We start from the raw sequence: 20,306 nt of genomic DNA, 5'->3' as shown, positions 1-20,306 counted from the left end.
TGGGACCTAATTAAATTATGAGAGAACAAATTTGTAACTGATACAAATGTAAACAACTTGTAAGTAGTCTGTGGAACTCATTGCCACTGGACATTATTACATGAAAGAGTTTAGCATGATTTAAAGAAGGATCAGACATTCAACTGGATTACAAGAGTATCCAAAATTACACTATCTGAGTTAAACATTTAGTATTGCTAACTCTTGGTATTTGACCACAAATCTCGCAATAATTAGTGCTTCCCATAAAGCCTCAGTTCCTAGAGTTCTGTGGTTACATGAGTATCTCATGTTTCATTTTTTAAAATTAGTAAATTTCGAATCTTCATAGTAGGGGAGAAAAGAAAGACAATGAGAACCCCAAAGGCTCCAAAACCAGACAGCAAATAAAAGGATCATCACATATATTATTTTTTTAAATTGCATTATTTTTAAACTAATCTCATGATTTTGGGACTTCACTAATGATTTTGGATTACTTAGGATTTATATTGCATATACACATTAAGTAATGCTAATCCCATTTCTTCAAGTCATTAACTGACTGATGTTTAGAAGGAACCCTGCATAAACATATTACATCATTGTAAACTACTATATTTGAAAAACTCCTTGGAAATATCAGGTATGCACCACTGGCAGATATGTAGTTCATGGACCAAAGGTCTAATCCAGTATGAAAATTCCTATGGGGATGGATGTGAAGGATAGAAAATGATTTTCCCTCTGACTCACCCAATCCAACGTTGGTAATTCAAATTTATCAGACATATATAAAAGGCATAAATAGAGTCCAGGGACAGAATCCTGGTACAAATTCCAGCATCATGCCACTTCCCAACAGATGGAGGTGCAGGGTGTTGGTTTCTGAGGAAGACTTGCCCCTGTCTTCACTGGTCTCTCTTGTTTCCCTCCCCTCCCCCCCAATCTCTCACTCACACTAACTAGCTATAAAGTGTCGGTAAACTTTCCAACCTGAAACTATACCCTGACACCATACTAGCCATCCTCTATACATACCTCCATGGCCTTTTCAAGCCTCCGTTGGAAAAGCATTAAATAACCCCTTCTTATTTCTCATGTTCTATTACTGTCCTCTTCACCATTCTGAGCTAACAAATGTAACACTGAGTGCTCTCTGAATCACTTATGTGCTACATGGCATTTAAGATGATGTTTGGCCACAGTGCTGCTGTAAGCATTCCAGGCTGTACAGGAGAACCAAACAGACATTCTTCTGGTCTATTTATTCTACTAACATCTTTTTCTTAACTGGTTCAGAAGTAAGATCTGCATAGCCCTTGTAACACATCTTAAAAAGATGCAAAATACTATTGCTCTCTCATTAACTAATCATAGCTTTAGAAAACAGAGTACTTGACCTACTAGCCTCTAATTATAATAACTTTATAGATGTCTCTGGTTGAACACTAAGAAAATGTAAAATTGTATCTACAGCACTGTCTGCCAAAGAGGCTCTTTAAATCCGCATTTTACCAAATATATACCAATAAGATGAAGTAGGTGAAAACATTACAAATAAGAATGTTTAAATATCACAATATTACATGTGGCAGGGTTGTATGTACATGTACACAATATAATTCAATAAAGATAAGTGCAAAGTACTACATTTAGGAAGGAAAAAATCAAATGCACAACTGTCTAGGTGGTAAGTACTTCGGATAAAGATCTAGGCACTATAGTGGATCACAAACTGAATAGGATTCATCTATGTGATACAGTTTCAAAAAAAGGCTAATATTCTGAGCTGCATTAACAGAGGTGTTGTATGCAAGATACAGGACGTAACTGTCCCACTCTGCTCAGCACTAGAGAGTGCTCGGCTACAGTACTGTGCCCATTCGGGGTGCCACACTTCTGGAAAATGTGGACAATTGAGGAAAGTCCAGAGAAGGGCAATGATTACAGGTTTAGAAAGCCTGACCCATGTAGAAAGGTAAAAAAAAAAAAAAAAAAAACACCCCACAACACTAGACATGTTTAATCTTGAGAAAAGACTGAGGGACTGGATAATGGGCATCCAAACAGGTTAAGGGCTGTTATAAAGAGGACAGGGAACACTTGTCCTCCATGTCATTGAAGATAGACCAGGAAGTAATGGGCTTAATCTGCAACAAAGAAGATTCAGGTTACATATTAGGAAAAACTTTCTAACTATAAGGGTAGCTTCCAAGGGAGTCTGTGGAATTCCCCTCACTGGAGGTTTTTAAGAACAGATGGAACAAAACACCTCACATGGACGGTCTAGGTTTATTTGATCCTTCTAAGTGCAAGAGACTGAACCTGATCATATCTTGAGGTCCCTTCCAGACCTACATTTCTGTGATTTTGCATTCCTGTTCCCTAATCTAGGTTTTGGTGAAATTACTATTAAAATCATCAAATTAAAAAAAATAGAATTCAAACCAAAAAGTTAAAGGTTATAACCTGTGGATTTGATGCAAGAAGGCATATTTTAAAATCAGCACTTTTCAGGTTGGAATTTTAAGGATTACTGGTAGCATCTACTTGTAGTTGTGCAGTGGCATTTTCTTAAAAAAGAAAGAGTGGGCAGCAAATTATGAAATTTAAGTCTGTAAATTTAGGAGTCAGTCTTTCAAACCACTGCTTTAGCAGAACAAAATATCAGTCAAAGAATAAGGACACTGATTGCATTGCACTTATTCAGCACCCTCTGGACAACTGGCTTGCCCTTAAAATGTCAATTTCAGTGGTTCTTGTTCAAACCTGGGGTAAGCAAAGTCTTCCAGTGAAAGATAATCAGTAAATACCATACCCAGGGTAAAGACAGAGATTGCAACTGATTAAGATTTTTTTTTTAAATTGATAACTGATAATTTATAATGTATTTCTAAGGAAACACAGTAAACTAATTATGTTTGTTTGGGGAGGAGAAAGCATTTTAGAAGTTAAAGATGCAACCAATAATAATATGAAATCCTAGCTCCTAACCACTGCTTTCAATATCCTTGCACAGAAACACATTTGCTTTTCATTTTAGGAGTGGCTTGTGTTCAACAATTTAAAGTTGGTTTAAGATTTCAGTGCTTGCTTTCTTCATGCTCACCATATGCTCTTATTAGGCACTTTTACAAAGTGTGAACCTATTGCAACCACAGGGTCCTGCAAGCCCTTACTCACCCGAGCATTCCCTGCTTATGCAAGTAGTCTCAAAATTGCGAAGTTTTATTTGAAATAAGTGTTTGCAGGAGTGGGCCCAAATTCCCCATTGAGGAAAACTGTTAACTCTTAATACAACGAACCACCATGGAAAGTTTTACACACATACTATTCCTCTTGTGCTGTTTTTGCCTTCTTTATATTAATGTTCATAATTTACTTGCATAGTCTGCAAAGAGCAATAATAGGAATCTTGTAATATCAGTAACATGCATAATTTAAATCAATAACCTCCATTTCTAAAATAGTTATAATGCTCAAATTCATTATTGCTCTTCCTAACATGTTATAAAACATTGTACAGTGTATGCAAACAACAAAATAAGATGCCTTATACATATTGACAAATTTATTTTGACTTTAAAACTCTTAATTTCTGGCCCAAAAAAAACAAACAAACAATTACCTATATAGGAACCCAATCCTGCACTCTTTGAAGTATCACACCAAACATCAAAGTAAAACAAAAAGCAATAATAAGTGAAACAAAAAAACTGCATGTGTCAAATAACAAAATACCAGATTCATTCAGCATAGCTCTTGAAAAAGGCATAGCATTCTTGCTGATTTAGAAACAGTGAAATGTACTTCTATAGGGGAAATATGGACTGGGGCAACTCATGGATGTAAAATGCTGAACACTAAGGTAATGTGCTTAGTTGTGAGGGAAATGGTTGAACCACTGTGCACTTTCGGTATCACCTGCTGGTCGACCTACAAAATAGTGCTGGTTCCAAACTTCCAATGAGTGAAAATTAAATGACTCCTAGGGAAAAAAAAGAGGGAGGAAGACCTAGGGCATAAGTAAAAATATAAAGCAAGCCCCACATTTAAGTCTCTATCTAAAAGACAATACCGTGGTATATGCTTCCAGCTGTGTAACAGAGTCTACAATCAAATACAGCCCTTAGGAAAATGGCAATTAACTATTGCTTCATAACTAATATGTCCTAGGGCCTATTTCCCCATGGTTTAATATTCAAGCTAATCATGAAGAGAACTTTAACACTCTCCACTGAATCATTTAAAGTGGCATTCTGATAAAATGTTTTTTTTTGTTTTTTTTGTCACTTCATAGCAATCTGAGGACATCAGCAGGATTTTTTTCACAACCTTTACTACAGTCAGCACCAGAGGAACAGCAGTAACTTTGAGATACAATAGGAGATCCATTTAAGGGAATGAACTGGGCATGAGGCAGTGGAGATCAATTTTTTCCAGTCCACTCCAGGACTATGTCTGAGCTATTCAGACAGCAATCAACTACTGTCCAATTCTCAGACCATACTGATATGATGATTCTAGAGAAAGCAACTCAGCCAGAAGTGGAAAGGCTTACCACACCCACAGGTGGGGGAGAGGTAGCAGATTACAGCTAAAATGATGATGTATAAAAGACCCAGAAAAGCCTTTTGCTTAAGACCGAGATATTTAGCATCCAAAAGTTATTTGGGCAGTACCCGTGGCTAAGATGGCAGAAGAGCAGCACTGTACCCATAAATATCAAAATTACCAGGAAAAAACAACACCACAACTATTGCCACTGAAGAAATATTAATAACGCTGTTCAATGCATGGACATCCTCAGCTTCAAAGAAACTAGTCTGTTGCATGTTTAAATCTTATGTTTCTCTAATGAACCAACAGATCTCAAGAATGATTTTGAAGTTTTCACTTACTTTGATCACCAACATCTGTAAAATCAAAATGGTCAGCTAATATAACAAAAAGCAATTTATTTAGAATATAAAAAAGTGCAAATATTCATTGAATAAAGTATTTTACCTCTGCTCGTTGTGTTCGAGGCAAAACAGCTGATTTTTCAATGGCATAAACGTCCACCAGGTACAAACGTGCTCCTTGCTCTCTGTCCAAAATGGCAGCAGTCTGGATTACACCAGTATGGCGCCCAATGGTAAAGAGACGTCCAAAACTTTTGTCTTCACAACGGACTGAAACTATGTAATACTCCACCAGGGCTTCAGAACCCCTTGGACTAGCTGCTTCTATGGATATTACATTAGTCCCAATTGGCTCTCCTTCTTTTAAAATAGTTATATATTTTGGCTGAGTAAACACTGGTCCATCAAGCCCTTGCAGAATGACAGTCATTTCAGTGGTTGATTTCCTCCTTTCAGGGCCAAGGTCTGTGGCTGAAACTATGAGGTTGTATATGAGCTGAGACGGCACCAAAGCTGCAGCCACTCTTAGATCTCCACTGTAACGATCCACAATAAAGGTTTCAGTGTCTCCATTGATTATTTCATACTCAACTTCCCCATTTGCTCCTTCATCAGGATCAGCAGCAACAATTGTAGTTAGGACTGAACCAATCACAACTGATGGGTCTGCAGCAAGAGCATTTTGTGATATAAATGTAGGAACATTATCATTTTGATCTGTTACTAAAATGGTTACATTCTTCAGTGCAAATCGTCTGGATTCTACAGGGACAGCTTGATCAGTGGCTTTCACTGTTAATTCAAAGAGATTAGCAAATTCACGATCTATTTCACCATTAGTAAATATTGTCCCTCTGACTTCATCTATACTAAAATGGTTGCCTCTTGGCATCTGTTGAACGATTGCATATGTTAGCTGCCCATTAATATCTGCATCCGGATCATGAGCAGTCACAGAAATCACAGAACTACCAACAGGAATGTTCTCAACAATAGATTTAAAAACATCCCCAGGAGGAAAATTAGGAGGGTTGTCATTAAAATCCCTAACATGTATTACCACTGACATTGTAGATGACCGAGGTGGCCTTCCTTGGTCTTTTGCTGTTATGTTTAGTTTATACAAAGATTGTGTTTCAAAGTCCAATTTTTTTGCAAGAAAAATACTGCCAGTGTTGGGACTGATACTAAAGGTTCCATGGTTATTTGTCCCTGTAATACTGTAATGAAGGTCAGCATTGTCACCTGAATCAGAATCAGTGGCAGTGACAGAAGATACAAGTTCGCCTATTCTCATATTTTCTAGGACATCTACAAGCAAAGTAGATTTAGGGAAGGAAGGACTGTTGTCATTTTCATCCAGTACATCAATGCTTAATGTGCAAGTTGAGCTTAGGGAAACTGTCCCAGAATCTACTGCTTGGATAATAAGTGAATAAGATGCAGTAGCTTCATGGTCCAGTTTACCTATTAATGTTACTTGACCAGTGCCACTGTCAATTGTAAACTGGTATTCTTCATTTCCTTTAATTATAGAATAGTGAATCAATCCATTACTACCTTCATCAACATCCGAGGCAGAAACTCTTAAAACTTGTGTTAAGTTTGTTGCTAATTCTGATATTGTAGCTTGATAGAGATCTTTTAAAAATTTGGGTGCATTATCATTGATATCCTTCATGTAAATTTGCACAGTTGCCTGATCCTTTAAAGGTTTTGGCAACCCTTGATCTGTTGCTATTACTGTAAGACTAAATACTGCTGCTCCCCTTTGCCTCATAAGAGTTTCCCTGTCAAACCGATGAGTACTTGTTATTTCCCCACTTACTGCGTTCAATTCAAAATTTGGCTGCATATTTTCAAATGAATACCTGACTTCACCATTTTGTCCAAAGTCTTTATCTACAGCACTTATTTTGCCTACAGATGATCCACCATTCTGTTCCTCTTCAAAATAAAATACATAATTGGTACTGTTAAACAATGGTCTATTATCATTTACATCCTCTAAAATTATTGTAACATTCACAGTAGCACTAAGTGGTTCCACTGCTCGATCAGAAGCAACAACCAGAAGAATGTATCTTTCTTGAAGTTCACGGTCCAGTTCACTCTTTATATACAGCTGGCCATCTGGGAATATGCCAAAGGCATCCCCGGAATTTCCTTCAATTATACTATAAGCTATTTCGCCGTTTGCTCCTGAGTCCCTGTCAGAAGCTTGCACTTTAAAGAACCTGGAATTCACAGGCTCAGATTCTGAAATGGTGACTTCATAGGAAAGTTGATCAAATACTGGTGGGTTATCATTTACATCATGGACGGATACAGTCAGAATGTAACTAGAAGAACGCTGTGGAACTCCCATATCCGAGGCCAAAATTTCCACCTGGTAAGATCCAGCATTTATGTCAAGTGGCCCTATTAAACTTATGGCACCATTTTGTTCATTGATAGTAAACAGACCCTTAGGATTCTGTTTAATGCTGTAAATGACCATGCCATTGACATCTTCATCAGGGTCAACAGCTTTGGCTTGGAATATGGTGTGCCCAGCTTTCCAGTTCTCAACCACATTAACACTTTCCACTGCATGAAGAAAATGAGGGGAATTATCATTTAAATCTTTCACAGTTATATTGACAATGGTATCTCCAGTTATTGCCCCACCACTAGCCACCACTGTTAGCTGGTAAAATGCTTGCTCTTCCCGATCAATGATACTGGCTGTGGTGATCTGGCCTGTCACTTTGTTGATGGCAAACATGCCCCTTTGGTCACCTGTTGTAATAAGGTAAGTAATGTTTGTGTTGAGGTCCATTGTAGAAGCAAAAACGGTGCCAACATGATAGCCAAAGGCAACATTTTCGAAGACAACAAAGCTGTATACATCTTGGTTGAAAACTGGGGGGTTGTCCTGAGTGTCCAAAACAGTGATAGTAACTATGGCCTGGTTTTGGGACTGGAGGCTGCCACCATCAGTGGCCACTATTTGCAGCTGGTAGGCAGTCTTTTCCTCCCTATCCAGGGCTATTTTTGTGGTGATGACCCCCGTCTGACCATGGATCTGAAACCTGGAATGATCTCCAGCTGAGATACTGTACTTGATTGTCCCATTGGGCCCCAAGTCTGGATCACTGGCAGAGACGGTAGTAACATAACTGCCTGTTGGTTCATTCTCCTGGATGTGTGCAAAATACTGGACAGGGTAAAACACAGGGCTGTTATCATTCACATCCAGCAGGCTCACATTGACTCGGGCTACCGAAGAGAGAGGAGGAGAGCCCAGATCAGTGGCCAGGACCTGCAGGGAGTAATGGTCCTGTTCTTCCCTGTCCAACTGTGAGATGGTACTGAGCTTGCCTGACACAGGATCCAAGCGGAAGACCCGGCGAGGAGCCACCAAAGGGCCAACTGCTGTCACTGATGGCTCAGTCTCCTGCAGGGAGAAGCGCACTGTCCCATTGTCCCCCAAATCCCCATCAGTGGCACTCAAGACCAGCAACTCAGTTCCTGAAGGGGAATTCTCAGCCAGGGACACCTGGTAGCCATCCGGCTGGTTGAAGAGAGGTCTCTGGTCATTGACATCCAGTATGGCCACCACCAGCTGGGCATAGGAAAACTTGGGCTGCACCCCTTGGTCACGGGCACTGATGTTCAGCACCACCTGTGAGGCTGACTCTCGGTCCAGCCCACCAGAGGATGCCATGCCAATACCCGGGACACTGCTTCCAGAGCCAGCAATGCCAGTGGTCGTGACCAGGCCACTGTGTTCACTGATGCAGAACCAGCCCAGCTCGTTGCCAGATACAATGCTGTATTTGAGGTTGGCATTGAGACCAGAGTCACGATCGGTGGCACTCAGACCCTTCACGTAGCTGCCCGGTGGTACCTCCTCACTAATATTGACCCGATACACAGACTGTCCAAAGACAGGTGGATGATCATTGATATCATTCACAAAAATCACCAGGCTGGCCACCGAAGAGCGGCTCACTGGGGCAGCAACTGCCCCTTCTGGAGGTACAGAGGAAGTGGGGGAGCCAGCTGGTGGCGGAGGGGCCCCATAGTTGTCAGCCACAGCCACAGTGAGGTTGTATGTAGGAATGCGTTCCCGGTCCAGTGCCGCCGCTACCTTGATGAGACTGAGATTTGGCACCTTACTGCTCTGCACCTCAAAATGACGCTGCTCGTTACCTCCAAGGATTGACACGGAGATGTTTCCGTTGGCAGCAGGAGAGTCAGCATCACTCACAGTTAGCAGTGCCACCACTGTGCCAGGTGCCGCATTCTCATCCACTGATGCAAAACGGGAGGTGGCTGGGAAGTAGCGGAATTTCACTCGTGGCTCATTGTCATTCACATCAAGGAGTCGGATCAGTGCCTCAGCTCGGCCACTCAGCGCCGGCACCCCCCGATCTGTGGCCTGCACTGTTAGTGAGTATTGCCGCCTTGTCTCATAGTCCAGAGGCTCCCGGATACGGATCACCCCACTCTCCGGATCCACCTCAAACGGGATTCCCCCAGTCCCTTCCCCACCACCACCCTCCGTCCCTTCCAAGCGGTAGTGGATGTCAGCATTGGTACCTTCATCAGCATCAGCTGCTGCCACCTGAAGGACACTGGCCCCAACTGGTGCATCCTCAGGCACCCGGGCCTGGTAGAGAGCTTGGCTGAAGATGGGTGGGTTGTCGTTGATGTCCTGCACAGTGACATTAACCTGCAGGTATCCATGCCGTCGTGGCTCTCCCTTGTCCTCCACTTGCACCAGCAGCTGGTAGGTGGGGGTGGCCTCTCTGTCTAGCCCACCCCGAGAGACCAGGTGCAGAAAGGCACCTTCCCCACTGGGATTGAGGGTGATGTTGAGCTGGAAGCGCCCCTCCTCATTGCCAGCCACAATGCAGTAGGAGCTGTGGTCCACACCATTGGTGCCACTGTCAGCATCGGTGGCGGTGTCCAGAATAAGCTGGCGGCCACTGCCTGTGTCCTCCTTGAAAGTCACCACAATGGAGGGGTCTGGGAAGACAGGTGCATTGTCATTCAGGTCCAGCACCAGGACACGCACCTCACTAGGATAGGTGGGCTGGCTGGAGAGCACCACTAGGTCCATCACGTCACTGGCCAGACTCTCTCGGTCGATGGTGGCACGGGTGTGCAGCGCCCCTGAGGTGGCATTGATGGAGAAAAGGGCATGGTGCTCACTTAGGCGGTAGGTGAAGCCTGGGCGGGTGACGATGGTGCCCACCCAGGTGCCCGGTGGCTGCTCCTCCAGCACCTGGAAGAGCTGTCGGGGCTCAGTGGAGACGTGGAGAGGCAGCAGCAGAAGCAAGGCGAAGGGGGGCAGCCAAGGCGGAGAAGGGCTGCCTGCTGACAGGAGGCCCATGGTGCTCAGGCGCGGGGCGTGGAAACCCAGCCACCCCTCCCGGAAAAACCAAGCACACAATCAACGCAGGTCCGGCAACGCCAAGGCGGCGGGGAGTCTCAGGAAGGCAACCAAATCCCCATCAGCAAAGGCATCCAGGTGGGGAAGGGTTATATGCACAGCGCCGCCCGCCTCTCCCCGCCTCCCGCGCACGGCTCGGCCAGGGCAAGGGGCGGCGGGGCGTTGAGTAGCCGCTGCTCCCCTCGGCTGCAGAGGGTGGGGTCTGCGGTGAGTTGGCCGGGGGGCCGCCTGCCCGCCCAGCGGCTGTGCAGGACGCAGCTCCTCTCCTCGCGGGACGGAGTGACGGACCCCGGCGGGGATGGAGTCCAGCCCCAGGCAACTTCCCTGCCAGTCGCGCCGCACAGCGCAGCCGGGCTCCTCGCCGCCCGCCGCCGGGAAGAGCCCCGCCGAGTGAGCTGCCCCGCCAATTGGCACCCCGGCCACGCTCATTCAGCGACTCGGCTCTGCCTCTCCTGCCGCCGCCGCGGCTGCTCCGGGGCTGTCGGGGGGGCGCAGGCAGCGAGCGGCGCCTCTCAGCATGGTCAGCCCCGCCGGGCGGCTGCGCTCAGTTGTCCATCCCCAGCGCTGCAGCCCGCCTCCGCCGCGCCGCTCGGGGCTGGGCAGCCGGCAGCCGCAGAAGCCCCGCTCCCCTCAGCATGCCAGGGGCGGGGCGGGGGGCGGGGGGGGCACCTCCAGTCTCACAGCAAGAGCGAAGCTGTCCGCGCGCCCCTCTCCCGCTTTGCCCCGTTCCCCCCAGGCTCCGGCTCACTTGTAATCCACAGCGCGGGGCTGGCCCCCCGGAGCGGCTGGGGCACAGCTCCCCGCCGGCTTGCAGCCCTGCGCGCAGGGCACGGCTGGAGCGGCTGCCTGCCCCGCGCCCGCGCCCGCGCCCGCGCCCACGCCGCGCGCAGCCCACAGCCACAAAGTTTGCTCCCTACTCATTGCGCTCTGCACTCTTTACTTCCAGCCCCGACTCCCCCCCGAGCTCCAATTGGCCTGTCACCGACAGCCCCCTCCTTCTCGCCCTGCCATTGAGCCTCGGCGAGAAGAGGCCCCGCCTCCCCTCCCTAGATGGAGAGCTCAGCTTCCAGAGCCTGGCCGCTGGCCCCCCTTGGGTGCCAATCACACCGCCACGGCTGGAGGCGGCGGGCCTCCCTCTGCAGGCGGCTGGCCGGCAGCACGGCAACAAGGGGGCGGGGGCGGTTGATTAGGTTTGCAGGGAGGAGCGTTAGGTTGCTATAATAATAAATGAGAAAGGGATTAGGTAAAGCGCGTCTGGGAATGCGGTGCGCAGATTTGCATTAACTCGTTCATCCCCTTTGGCAGCCGGCAGGCTGCCCAGTGTTTCCATTCGTGCAAATTTTGCAGCAGGCTTTCTGTCAAACTCCCCACACCGACCCATCCCCCCGAAGAGAAAGCTGCTAATCGGATATACTCCGTCACTCCCCCCCCCCCCCGTCATGTGTTCCCTGCACCGCAGGTCACTCCTTCCAGAGTCCTGCACCCCACCCCATCCTGATGCGAGAGTGTTACAACCCCTGGGTCTGGATCCTGGCAGATCCACCCAGTATTTGCCTTCCTTCCCGCAGATTTAGCCCACTAGTGATGCAAGGAACATGTTTACACTTGGCTGTTTGCTGTGGCATTGCAGCAGATGCACTAGGGTGACCAGACAGCAAGTGTGGAAAAATGGTGACACTTTTTTTTTTCCCGGAGGGAGGGTATAGTTGCCAATATAAGATAAAACCCATCCTAGGAAGCATGGACATTCCAATTTTATTTGTTGGTAGGAGGAGAAGATAAACGTGTTCCCTATTTAACCAGTGTAATTTGTGGATTCGGGGCCAAACATTGGCCTGATGCAGGCTCTAGATCCTAGGTCCAAGTATATCTGCAATACTCCTGTGATGTGATGCTATGCAGTTAGGGGGGTTGGGCCACAATTAGCCAGGATCCACATGCCAGATCTTGGGGGTTTCAGCGCTGCCGTGCTGGAATGCAGGCTCTGAATTTTAGTGGTGCAGTGAGAGTGGCTTATTTTCTGTTGGGGGCAGGTATCAAAAATTGATTGAAACCAGTAGGATCCGAGTACCAGAGCTAAAGGTTTTATATGCTGATGCTGTGAGGGATGTGTCAGGGCCTGGGTTTCTTTTGATGCAATAGAGCAGATAGGTTTGTTCTCCATTAAGCTATGAAATTTGGGGGAGTGGAGCCTAGAGCATGATCCTTGAACAATTATTTTTTCAAGTCATCGGAGAGAGGGAAACCTCCCATGAAAGTACATTTTGCAAGGAGCTTGCCTTTTTTGTAAGCAATGTATTTTAATAGTCATATTAATAAAATTTTGGTCCCCAGTGAAAGAAATTCAATTTTAATTTAAAAAAAATCTGAGCAACGTAAATGGAAGTTATACTAAAACAAGGTGATTTAAAAGGTGTGTCTATTCTTAAAAACAAAAATGATGTGGCCAAAAGCCTGCATTTCTTTGTTTAAATGAAATCTTTAGAAAAGCAAGAAACAATCTGCGATCAAGTCATTTTTATCCTCAAGAAAATAATCAGCTATGCAGCAACAAACTTCTAAATAAATCAAGTGGATGTTTAGGATATTGTGAATTACACACAGCAATGAAGATTTAAGTGTCTGCATTTCCACCCCCTTGACCCTCAGCATGTTTGTACCTTCATATGCAGATTAGTCACCACGCAATGACTGGAAACTCAACTACTGTACAGATAAAGAGTGCCCTCTAGCGTTCTTTCATTAAAACAGATTTTAGTACATTGTCTATTACCTCAAATTTTATTGGAAGAGTGGAAGGTTCCTATTACAATGCTATTTCCTCTTTATTGTCTTGGGATAGCCACAAGGGGGAAAAGGGGGGAAAGATGATTTGCAGGAACCTATGAATTGCATCTTTTTGGTTAAGGTGTAATTTCTATCCAACGATATAAAGAATCTTGGCTCAACAATCACTCTTGCTCAAAACACAGGTGCCAAAAGAAATTTATTGGCAGCCTTAGTCTCTAAACTGTCTGTAATAATGGTATAAGAATCAGGGCATAACAGCATAGCCAGGAATTAATAAAGTAGCAAAAACATTTATAATTTATTAAACACTTTAGTGTAATCTCTTGATCTATGATTCAGGCAGCACTATCTGTCAACTGCTATCAGCTGCAAAGGTCAGTTCAAACAAACTATAGTAACATATAACCCTTCTGTTATGTGCTGTCTAACTGACTACCTGTCTAAATAAATACCAGTCAAGCTTCAGTACTTAAAGTCTCTTTAATTAATAAACAACTTGAATGATTACCAGATGTGTTTTCACCTTGTTGATAGCAACTAAACCTGTAAAATGACAACTAAACCAGTAATAATAAACATATTGTTGAAATAAAAGAAAACAGCAGCCACATTGTTTTTTGGCCTTTCCCTCTTAAGAAAAGTAGCAAAAGTTGGGAAAAGGATTAGAAAGGATAGAAGTTAGGTGAAAAGAAATGGGGATAGAATACTAATAATGTGCAATCCAAGGAATACTGTTAGCCCCACTTAGCATGATGATACAGTGCCAGAGGTGGTTTGTTATGTTGTTTTCCCATGGCTGTAATGAAAGAGGGGGATCAAATATAAATGTTAGCAAGATTCTTGGCTGGCATTCATTATTGAAGAAGAAATAGTTGGCCCTATTCCTGGGTGGTATTGCGACCAAAAGTAAAGAGATACTGCCAGTCATTAATTCCTGTGTATCTCCTTTTCTGTTTTATGGCTGAGTTGGCATCTGGCATAGTCTGGAAGAGCAACACATACTTGGTCACGGTCTTTATAGATTGGAACTCTTTTGAGTTAGAGACACAAGTTAACACCAAGTAAAGGGGATTGTGGATAACTGGATTTGATTATTGCATCTAGCTGAAGTCCTTGTTTGGCCACTCAGTATTTCTTCTCGTCTTAGTGTAGGTAGCTTTACAAATTGTGACACTCTTCATTGTTGCTGTGATCCAGCCACGAGTAGGATGAGCTAATTAAAAATGGGTCACAAGTCATGATAAATATAAGGCCATATTTAATGCTATCAGCTCTGCACTGGAGATCTTTGAAATGTAGTTTTACTTACGCTTCTCGGATGCCAGTATCAGCCACCATACCTAATAAAGGATCCACTAGGTCTTTTAAAAAATATGGCTTTGCAGATCTACATGATTTTTTTGTGTATTAGAAGAGTCCCAAAAAGGGATATGGTTTGCACAAAGTATGTGGAATCGGCAGAAAACAACACTGTACTATTGTACCACAGAGAAAAAAAATGGATATAGGGAGAAAATTATGAACATAAATTAATGTCAGCCTAAGCTAGAATAGCTTGCATTCTTCAGCATCCACCACAGTTTAGTCACTTGAGAATTTTCTCACTGTACATTATATGGGATTTTACACATCTGTCAGCTAAATTTGAATTCCAAATACAAAATATAGCACTCAGCAATATTATGTGGATTTCTGACACCCCCTGGAGGATGTTGGGTCCATAAACTAATGAGTCATCAATATAATATTTTATTTGTGTGACAGACACAGTCTTGTTCTAATGTTGTTCATATTTTGTGTATGATTACAGTTCTCACTTTCCTCTGACTAGTGCTCTGAAATGTTAAAAAATAAAAATACTACTACTATGCATGCATTAAGTTCAAAACTATATATCTAACAATTAATTTGTCATTAACTTTTTAAATGTGATACCTGTGGATGAGCACAATGGATACAATTTACTTTTAATTGCTTTACACTGCCAGGTCTGAGCAAAATGGAATGGAAATTGCTTATACAAAATGTGAGACAGTATTTCAGCAAAGTGCAACCTATTACACCTGGGCGATCATTCCTCAAATATGCATTGTTGTAGCTTAGTTTGATAAATTATCACATCTGAAAAATGCCTCTCATTTGACTGACAGTATTTAGAAGCACATTAATTATCTTACATTAAGGGATTGAAAGAACAATAGATTGTTTGTATAACCTTTTTATATCCCTAGATATTCTAACAACTCAAAATTAAATAATAATAATGAAACATTTCAGAATTTCAAAGTTGTTCATTTCTCAGGATTCAGCACTGACTCATTTTATTATTTTTAAAGGTTTTTTATCAAAATGTTTATTGAAAATCATAGAAATAAGGTACCAAATTTTCATTTACCAAAACGTGTTTTCAGTAAACAAAAAATATTGATAACCATTTTGATAATGGTTCTGACAACATGCTTAGTAACTATTTCAGTTAAAATAGGTGTCTCAACATTAATTAAAAATAAAATGTTTTGAAAAAATCAACAATTTTACATGAAATGATGACAAAGGAAGTGAGAGAGTTTCAGATGGAAAAGCCGCAGGTAACATCACAGCAACAAAAGATACTGAGATGGGGACATGCAGGTTTTCAGTCAAGAGGAACAAGGCAACGCCTTCACCAGGACATGATGAGGCACAGGAGTGAATTATTAAAGGCCATGGATGATCAGGCCTGCTGGAAATCTGGAAAGTCTGGATTTAAATGGGATTATCTACTGATTAAAACTGATGTTGGACAGATTGGTGCAGAGAACAGTGACAAAAGCTGTCTGCCAGCAAATTCTAGGCCACCATGATATCTGCCTGACATTGGAGGGAGTAGTATCTATCTGCCTGGGAAAATTGAGAGAGTCTCATTTAATAGCCTAATTGATTCTGGAGTACAACTTTGTGTATCTGAAAGGCTACAGAAAGAAGCTTCCAGGGAAAGACCACAGAAATTAACTCCCTTCTGTGGGGTGAGCAAATGACCAAAAAACAAATGGAATGGGTGATTGGCAAGCCAATGCAGACATTGACAACCTTAAATTGAGATGGGATTTTATTGTGGCATGAGAATCTGATCAAGGGTCATTGTTTAGGACTGATTTTCTGATGAAGTATGGAGTTAACCTTAATATGGGGGATAAAATATGCAACTGGAATGATGCTACTGGAGTATGTAAGGTACCTGTGGCAGAGGATGCAATAATCCTCTCAAGGGTGGAAGGGGTAATTCCAGCCTAAGTAACAGGTACAGCAAATAATGACAGACTAGAGAACATTACAAAACACTCTGATGAGATATTGGGACTTGCTGTCTTGCTTGCTTGGGACTTGCTTCTTGTCTTGAAACCTTGCTTCTTGTCTCAAAAAAGAGAGCTACACTGCTCCTGATAGCTAATTTAGTGACAGAACCTCTAATTCTAAAGCAGTGCAATAAATTAAGGGAGGTGCCTCCTTTTTTCTGGAGAGGAGGGGATAGTAAATGAAAACAGTGAGAAACCAGGTTCTGACCGCTCTATCAAAATGGGCCCAAGACAAGAGCCCATACATTCCCAATTAGATTTTGACAAGTTTTATGGAAATGTGGGTGCCACATCTTGCATTCCAGATAGAATGAAGATGGATGCAGCAGTAGATGCCACTGCATGTTGCCTGTTTGCATATATCATTCCTGAGAGGGGCGAAGTAGTGTGTCAGGAGCTGGTGATGAAATAGGAGCAAGACAGAGGATCCTGTCTTACAGCAGATCAAAGGGAGCCTTTTTAGCTGTCTGGCCAAATAGCCAGGGTTCAAACAATAGACCAGGGAAGCCCATCTTTGCCCTTGTGATAGTGCTCCAGATGTTGAAATTAATACATATGACCAGATGGAGAGACATCTTGGGGTAGAGAAGCTCACAGCTATGTATTGTCCACGCTATACTGGCTAGGATGGATCTTCTGGATGTTTAATATCATTGGTTCAAAAACAGATCCTTGAGAGACCCTACTAAAAACACCAACAAAGGATTCTCCATTAATTTTTTTTTTTTTGGAAATCTATCAGTTAACCAGTTCTTAATCCATGGAGCTTCTGTGGAGCTATGCCAATTTATACCAGCCAAGGATCAACCCTTGATGTGCATTGTAAACATTTTTGTCATTATACTGCTTTCTTCTTATTGAAGAAACAAATGTTTTCCTCATCAGTCTTCTAGCCTGTGTTTCTAGGAACCTTTACCACAGAAACTAGCCTTGCCATTGCCCTCAAAAAACATCATTTGATAATTAGTTTTTGTTAAAGCCTACCTTACATGTTTCAATGCCAGCCCTAGTCGGCTTGTTTTATTGGCTAATAAAACCCAGCAGAGGTGATATTTGTATGGTCTGGTATTTTATTGAAGGTGCTGAGACAGCTGAATTCTTCAGAATTGTGGATGTCTTCAAAGTGGTCTCAGAGATCAGATTTCAGGCTGTGTTTGTTATAAATTAATTTTGGAATCTGTTTCCTCAGAAGTGTTACTTCAGGCCTTAGACTAGCATGGTAATCAGAAACTCTGGGTCCTGTAATGAAATTGTGAATGTCCCACTGTAGAGCTTGATGGAAAGTCTGGGTTTTTATTAAAAATATGGTTGCAACGTATGAGAATTCCTCACCTTCTCTCACCAACCTATATTCAATCCCTTAATTTCCTAGGTTGCTTTTTTACCACCTGTCTATCTGGAAAAGAATGATAGGTTGGTTTGGTTTGGTTTTGGTGTGGGATGGGGTTGAATTTTTGTTTTGTTTTGTTTTGCCCCCTACCCTCATTTCAGAGAGTTCTTTCTCAATGGCACTGCAACATCTCCAATTTTGATCAATGAGAAATTCTAATTAACCCTCTTCTGTTCTTTTCTTCAGATACTTCTGTGCTAATTCATTTTAGGTATTGCATTTTTAGTTTGAATCATTGTTTTGAATTTTAGTGGGGGCAGTTACTAGATTGCCTACATTTTCCTGACTTCTGTTTTGATGGCATATTATTGAAATATCAATAGAACATTCCCCTCAAAGCCTAATCCAAAGGCTCTTGAAAACAGTGGACCCCCCTCCCCCCCGTACCCTCCACCCAATTGATTTCAGTGGGCTTTGAATCAGGCCTTTATATTCTAAGATGTGGCATGTACCTTGTCTGATGTTAGGAAGTATTTTCTTTACAGCTTAACCCAGGACAATAGCAAGGATTATAATACAGCAGTGAATTCTGGTTGTTCAGTGCTATATTCAGATTAGCTGATTGGGGCATTTGCTATTATACTGTATATTTAGCAATATAGACTCTCAGAAACAATACACAATCATAGGTATGGAGACATCTGCTGTTATTGTTTTTTCCTGCTAAATAAATTTACGGTTAAGGTTACATTGAGACTTCCAGTATAGCCCACTGATCTCAGAAACTTCTCACAAATACTCTTGTGGGGGTGAAACTTTATAGTGACCTGCATACAGAGGATCTCTGAGCAAGCTGAAGATGAGGGTAATGATCTCTACTGGGCATGGAGCATAAGAACAGTTACTCTGCCGCCACGATGCATGCGCATGCATACACAGAAAGAATTTTGGGTTATTGGGCTGCATAGTAATAAGCATGCTGGTTATGCCCTCTGTCCCTCACCCTGCCCACTATACCAACCAGAGATAATCCACAGAACATAGGCAGTACAGCCCTCCTGTGTAGGTCCTCTCCTTAAGTCTCTTCTCCATGTCATGCAATAGAGCCAGCGGGAGTCTATGCATTTAGGTCCTACTGTGACTACTGGGAAGGAGAGGTATAAACACAATGTTCCCCTAGAAAATTATATATATCTATATATATTCAAATTTTACCATCTAGCCAGATAGAATGTTTATATATATATATATATATATATATATATATATATATATATATATATGCTATATTCAGCTATGTTAACTAACATTTTCATTGCTCTGACTTTTGTACTTTTAAATTAGTACTATTAATTTTGCATGTACCAGGACCAGTTCAGGCTAAGCAAGGATATCAGAATCAGGCCTTAGTCACCTGATTCAATGCCCAGGTGTCTTTCCAATGAATTTACTGGATGCTGAATCAGTCCCCTTAGTGTTTTGCATTTAATATACAAGTGGTGTTTGGAAAAAATATTTGTCCAGCTATCTTAACATTATTTAGGAATATATCAGTTTGAAACCTGTAGTTTTATTTTTTCAACATCTGTTATTTGCTCCAGTATGTTTTTCTTTGTACCCCCGTCACAACTACAGTACTGAGCAACACTCTCAAGAGCACTCCACTAGTTTTTTAGTTTAAGGCTTTTTTTAATAGCTCATAGCCTGGCTGCTCGTGAAAACCTGTTGAAGTCAGCAACCAGCATGTTTTAAAATGCTTTCAAAAACTTCCTCTGCAATCCAGATACTATGTTCAATGGCATCTCACCTGAAGTCAGATTACTTTCAAATTTCATTTTCTATGAAATAAGTGTAATTGGAAGTATTCAACTGCTCCTTCTTCCAGAGTGATGAATTTAATTGAGTCCCTGTGACTCATAAAAAATGATTTTATGTGCTGGTAGAAGGAGGAAAGTTCTCAAGCTGAAAATCCAGCAATTTAACAAGAAGAAGTTAAATATAAAAACATTAGCAAAATAAAGAGAAAAAGTAATTAACAACAAAAGATGCTTAGTATCACTTACTTAGTATCTTAGTATCACAAGAGAGAGGTGAAATATATTATCCAAGTCTGTTTTTCATACGCAGGCTTCATTGTGAAATTAGGACACATGTTCATATTACACAGGTCAAATGCATGCTGCTCCATCCAGAGATGACAGTAGTCTTTGTATGATGACCTTTTTGTATGTGTTTCTTACTGAAGATGTGACAGTGGCCAGTCATACTGTTGCAAGGTAAGGGCAATTTCAGAATGGTATCCCTGCACTGTGCATTATTGAACAAGTGTTCACTGTAGCCGTTTGAATTAATTTATGCCATAACTCAACCTGTGTCATCTGCATATGCCACACTTGTCAGCAGCAGGGGTCGCTCTGATACTAGTTGACAATATCACTATCATTAGCAATGTCAAAACTTGTGTGGTCAGGTAAGCACAGACTAGAACATAGTTAGAAAATAGAAGGGATTCCCAGGATGAA

General features: G+C 42.5%; 1 protein-coding gene across 1 annotated transcript in view; it reads right to left on the bottom strand.

Annotated features, from left to right (window-relative positions):
• FAT4 (FAT atypical cadherin 4) overlaps window positions 1-10,269 on the bottom strand; it is a 224,830-nt gene extending 214,561 nt beyond the window's left edge. Inside the window, exon 1 of the mRNA XM_038399216.2 lies at window positions 4,990-10,269. Within this exon, the coding sequence (XP_038255144.1) occupies window positions 4,990-10,269 (5,280 nt within the window). The remainder of the gene's footprint in view (window positions 1-4,989) is intronic.
• Window positions 10,270-20,306: the final 10,037 nt, after the last annotated feature.

The sequence above is a fragment of the Dermochelys coriacea genome, chromosome 4 (assembly GCF_009764565.3).
Source record: "Dermochelys coriacea isolate rDerCor1 chromosome 4, rDerCor1.pri.v4, whole genome shotgun sequence".
Lineage (NCBI taxonomy): Eukaryota > Metazoa > Chordata > Testudines > Dermochelyidae > Dermochelys > Dermochelys coriacea.
This window is presented reverse-complemented; position numbering and strand designations above follow the sequence as displayed.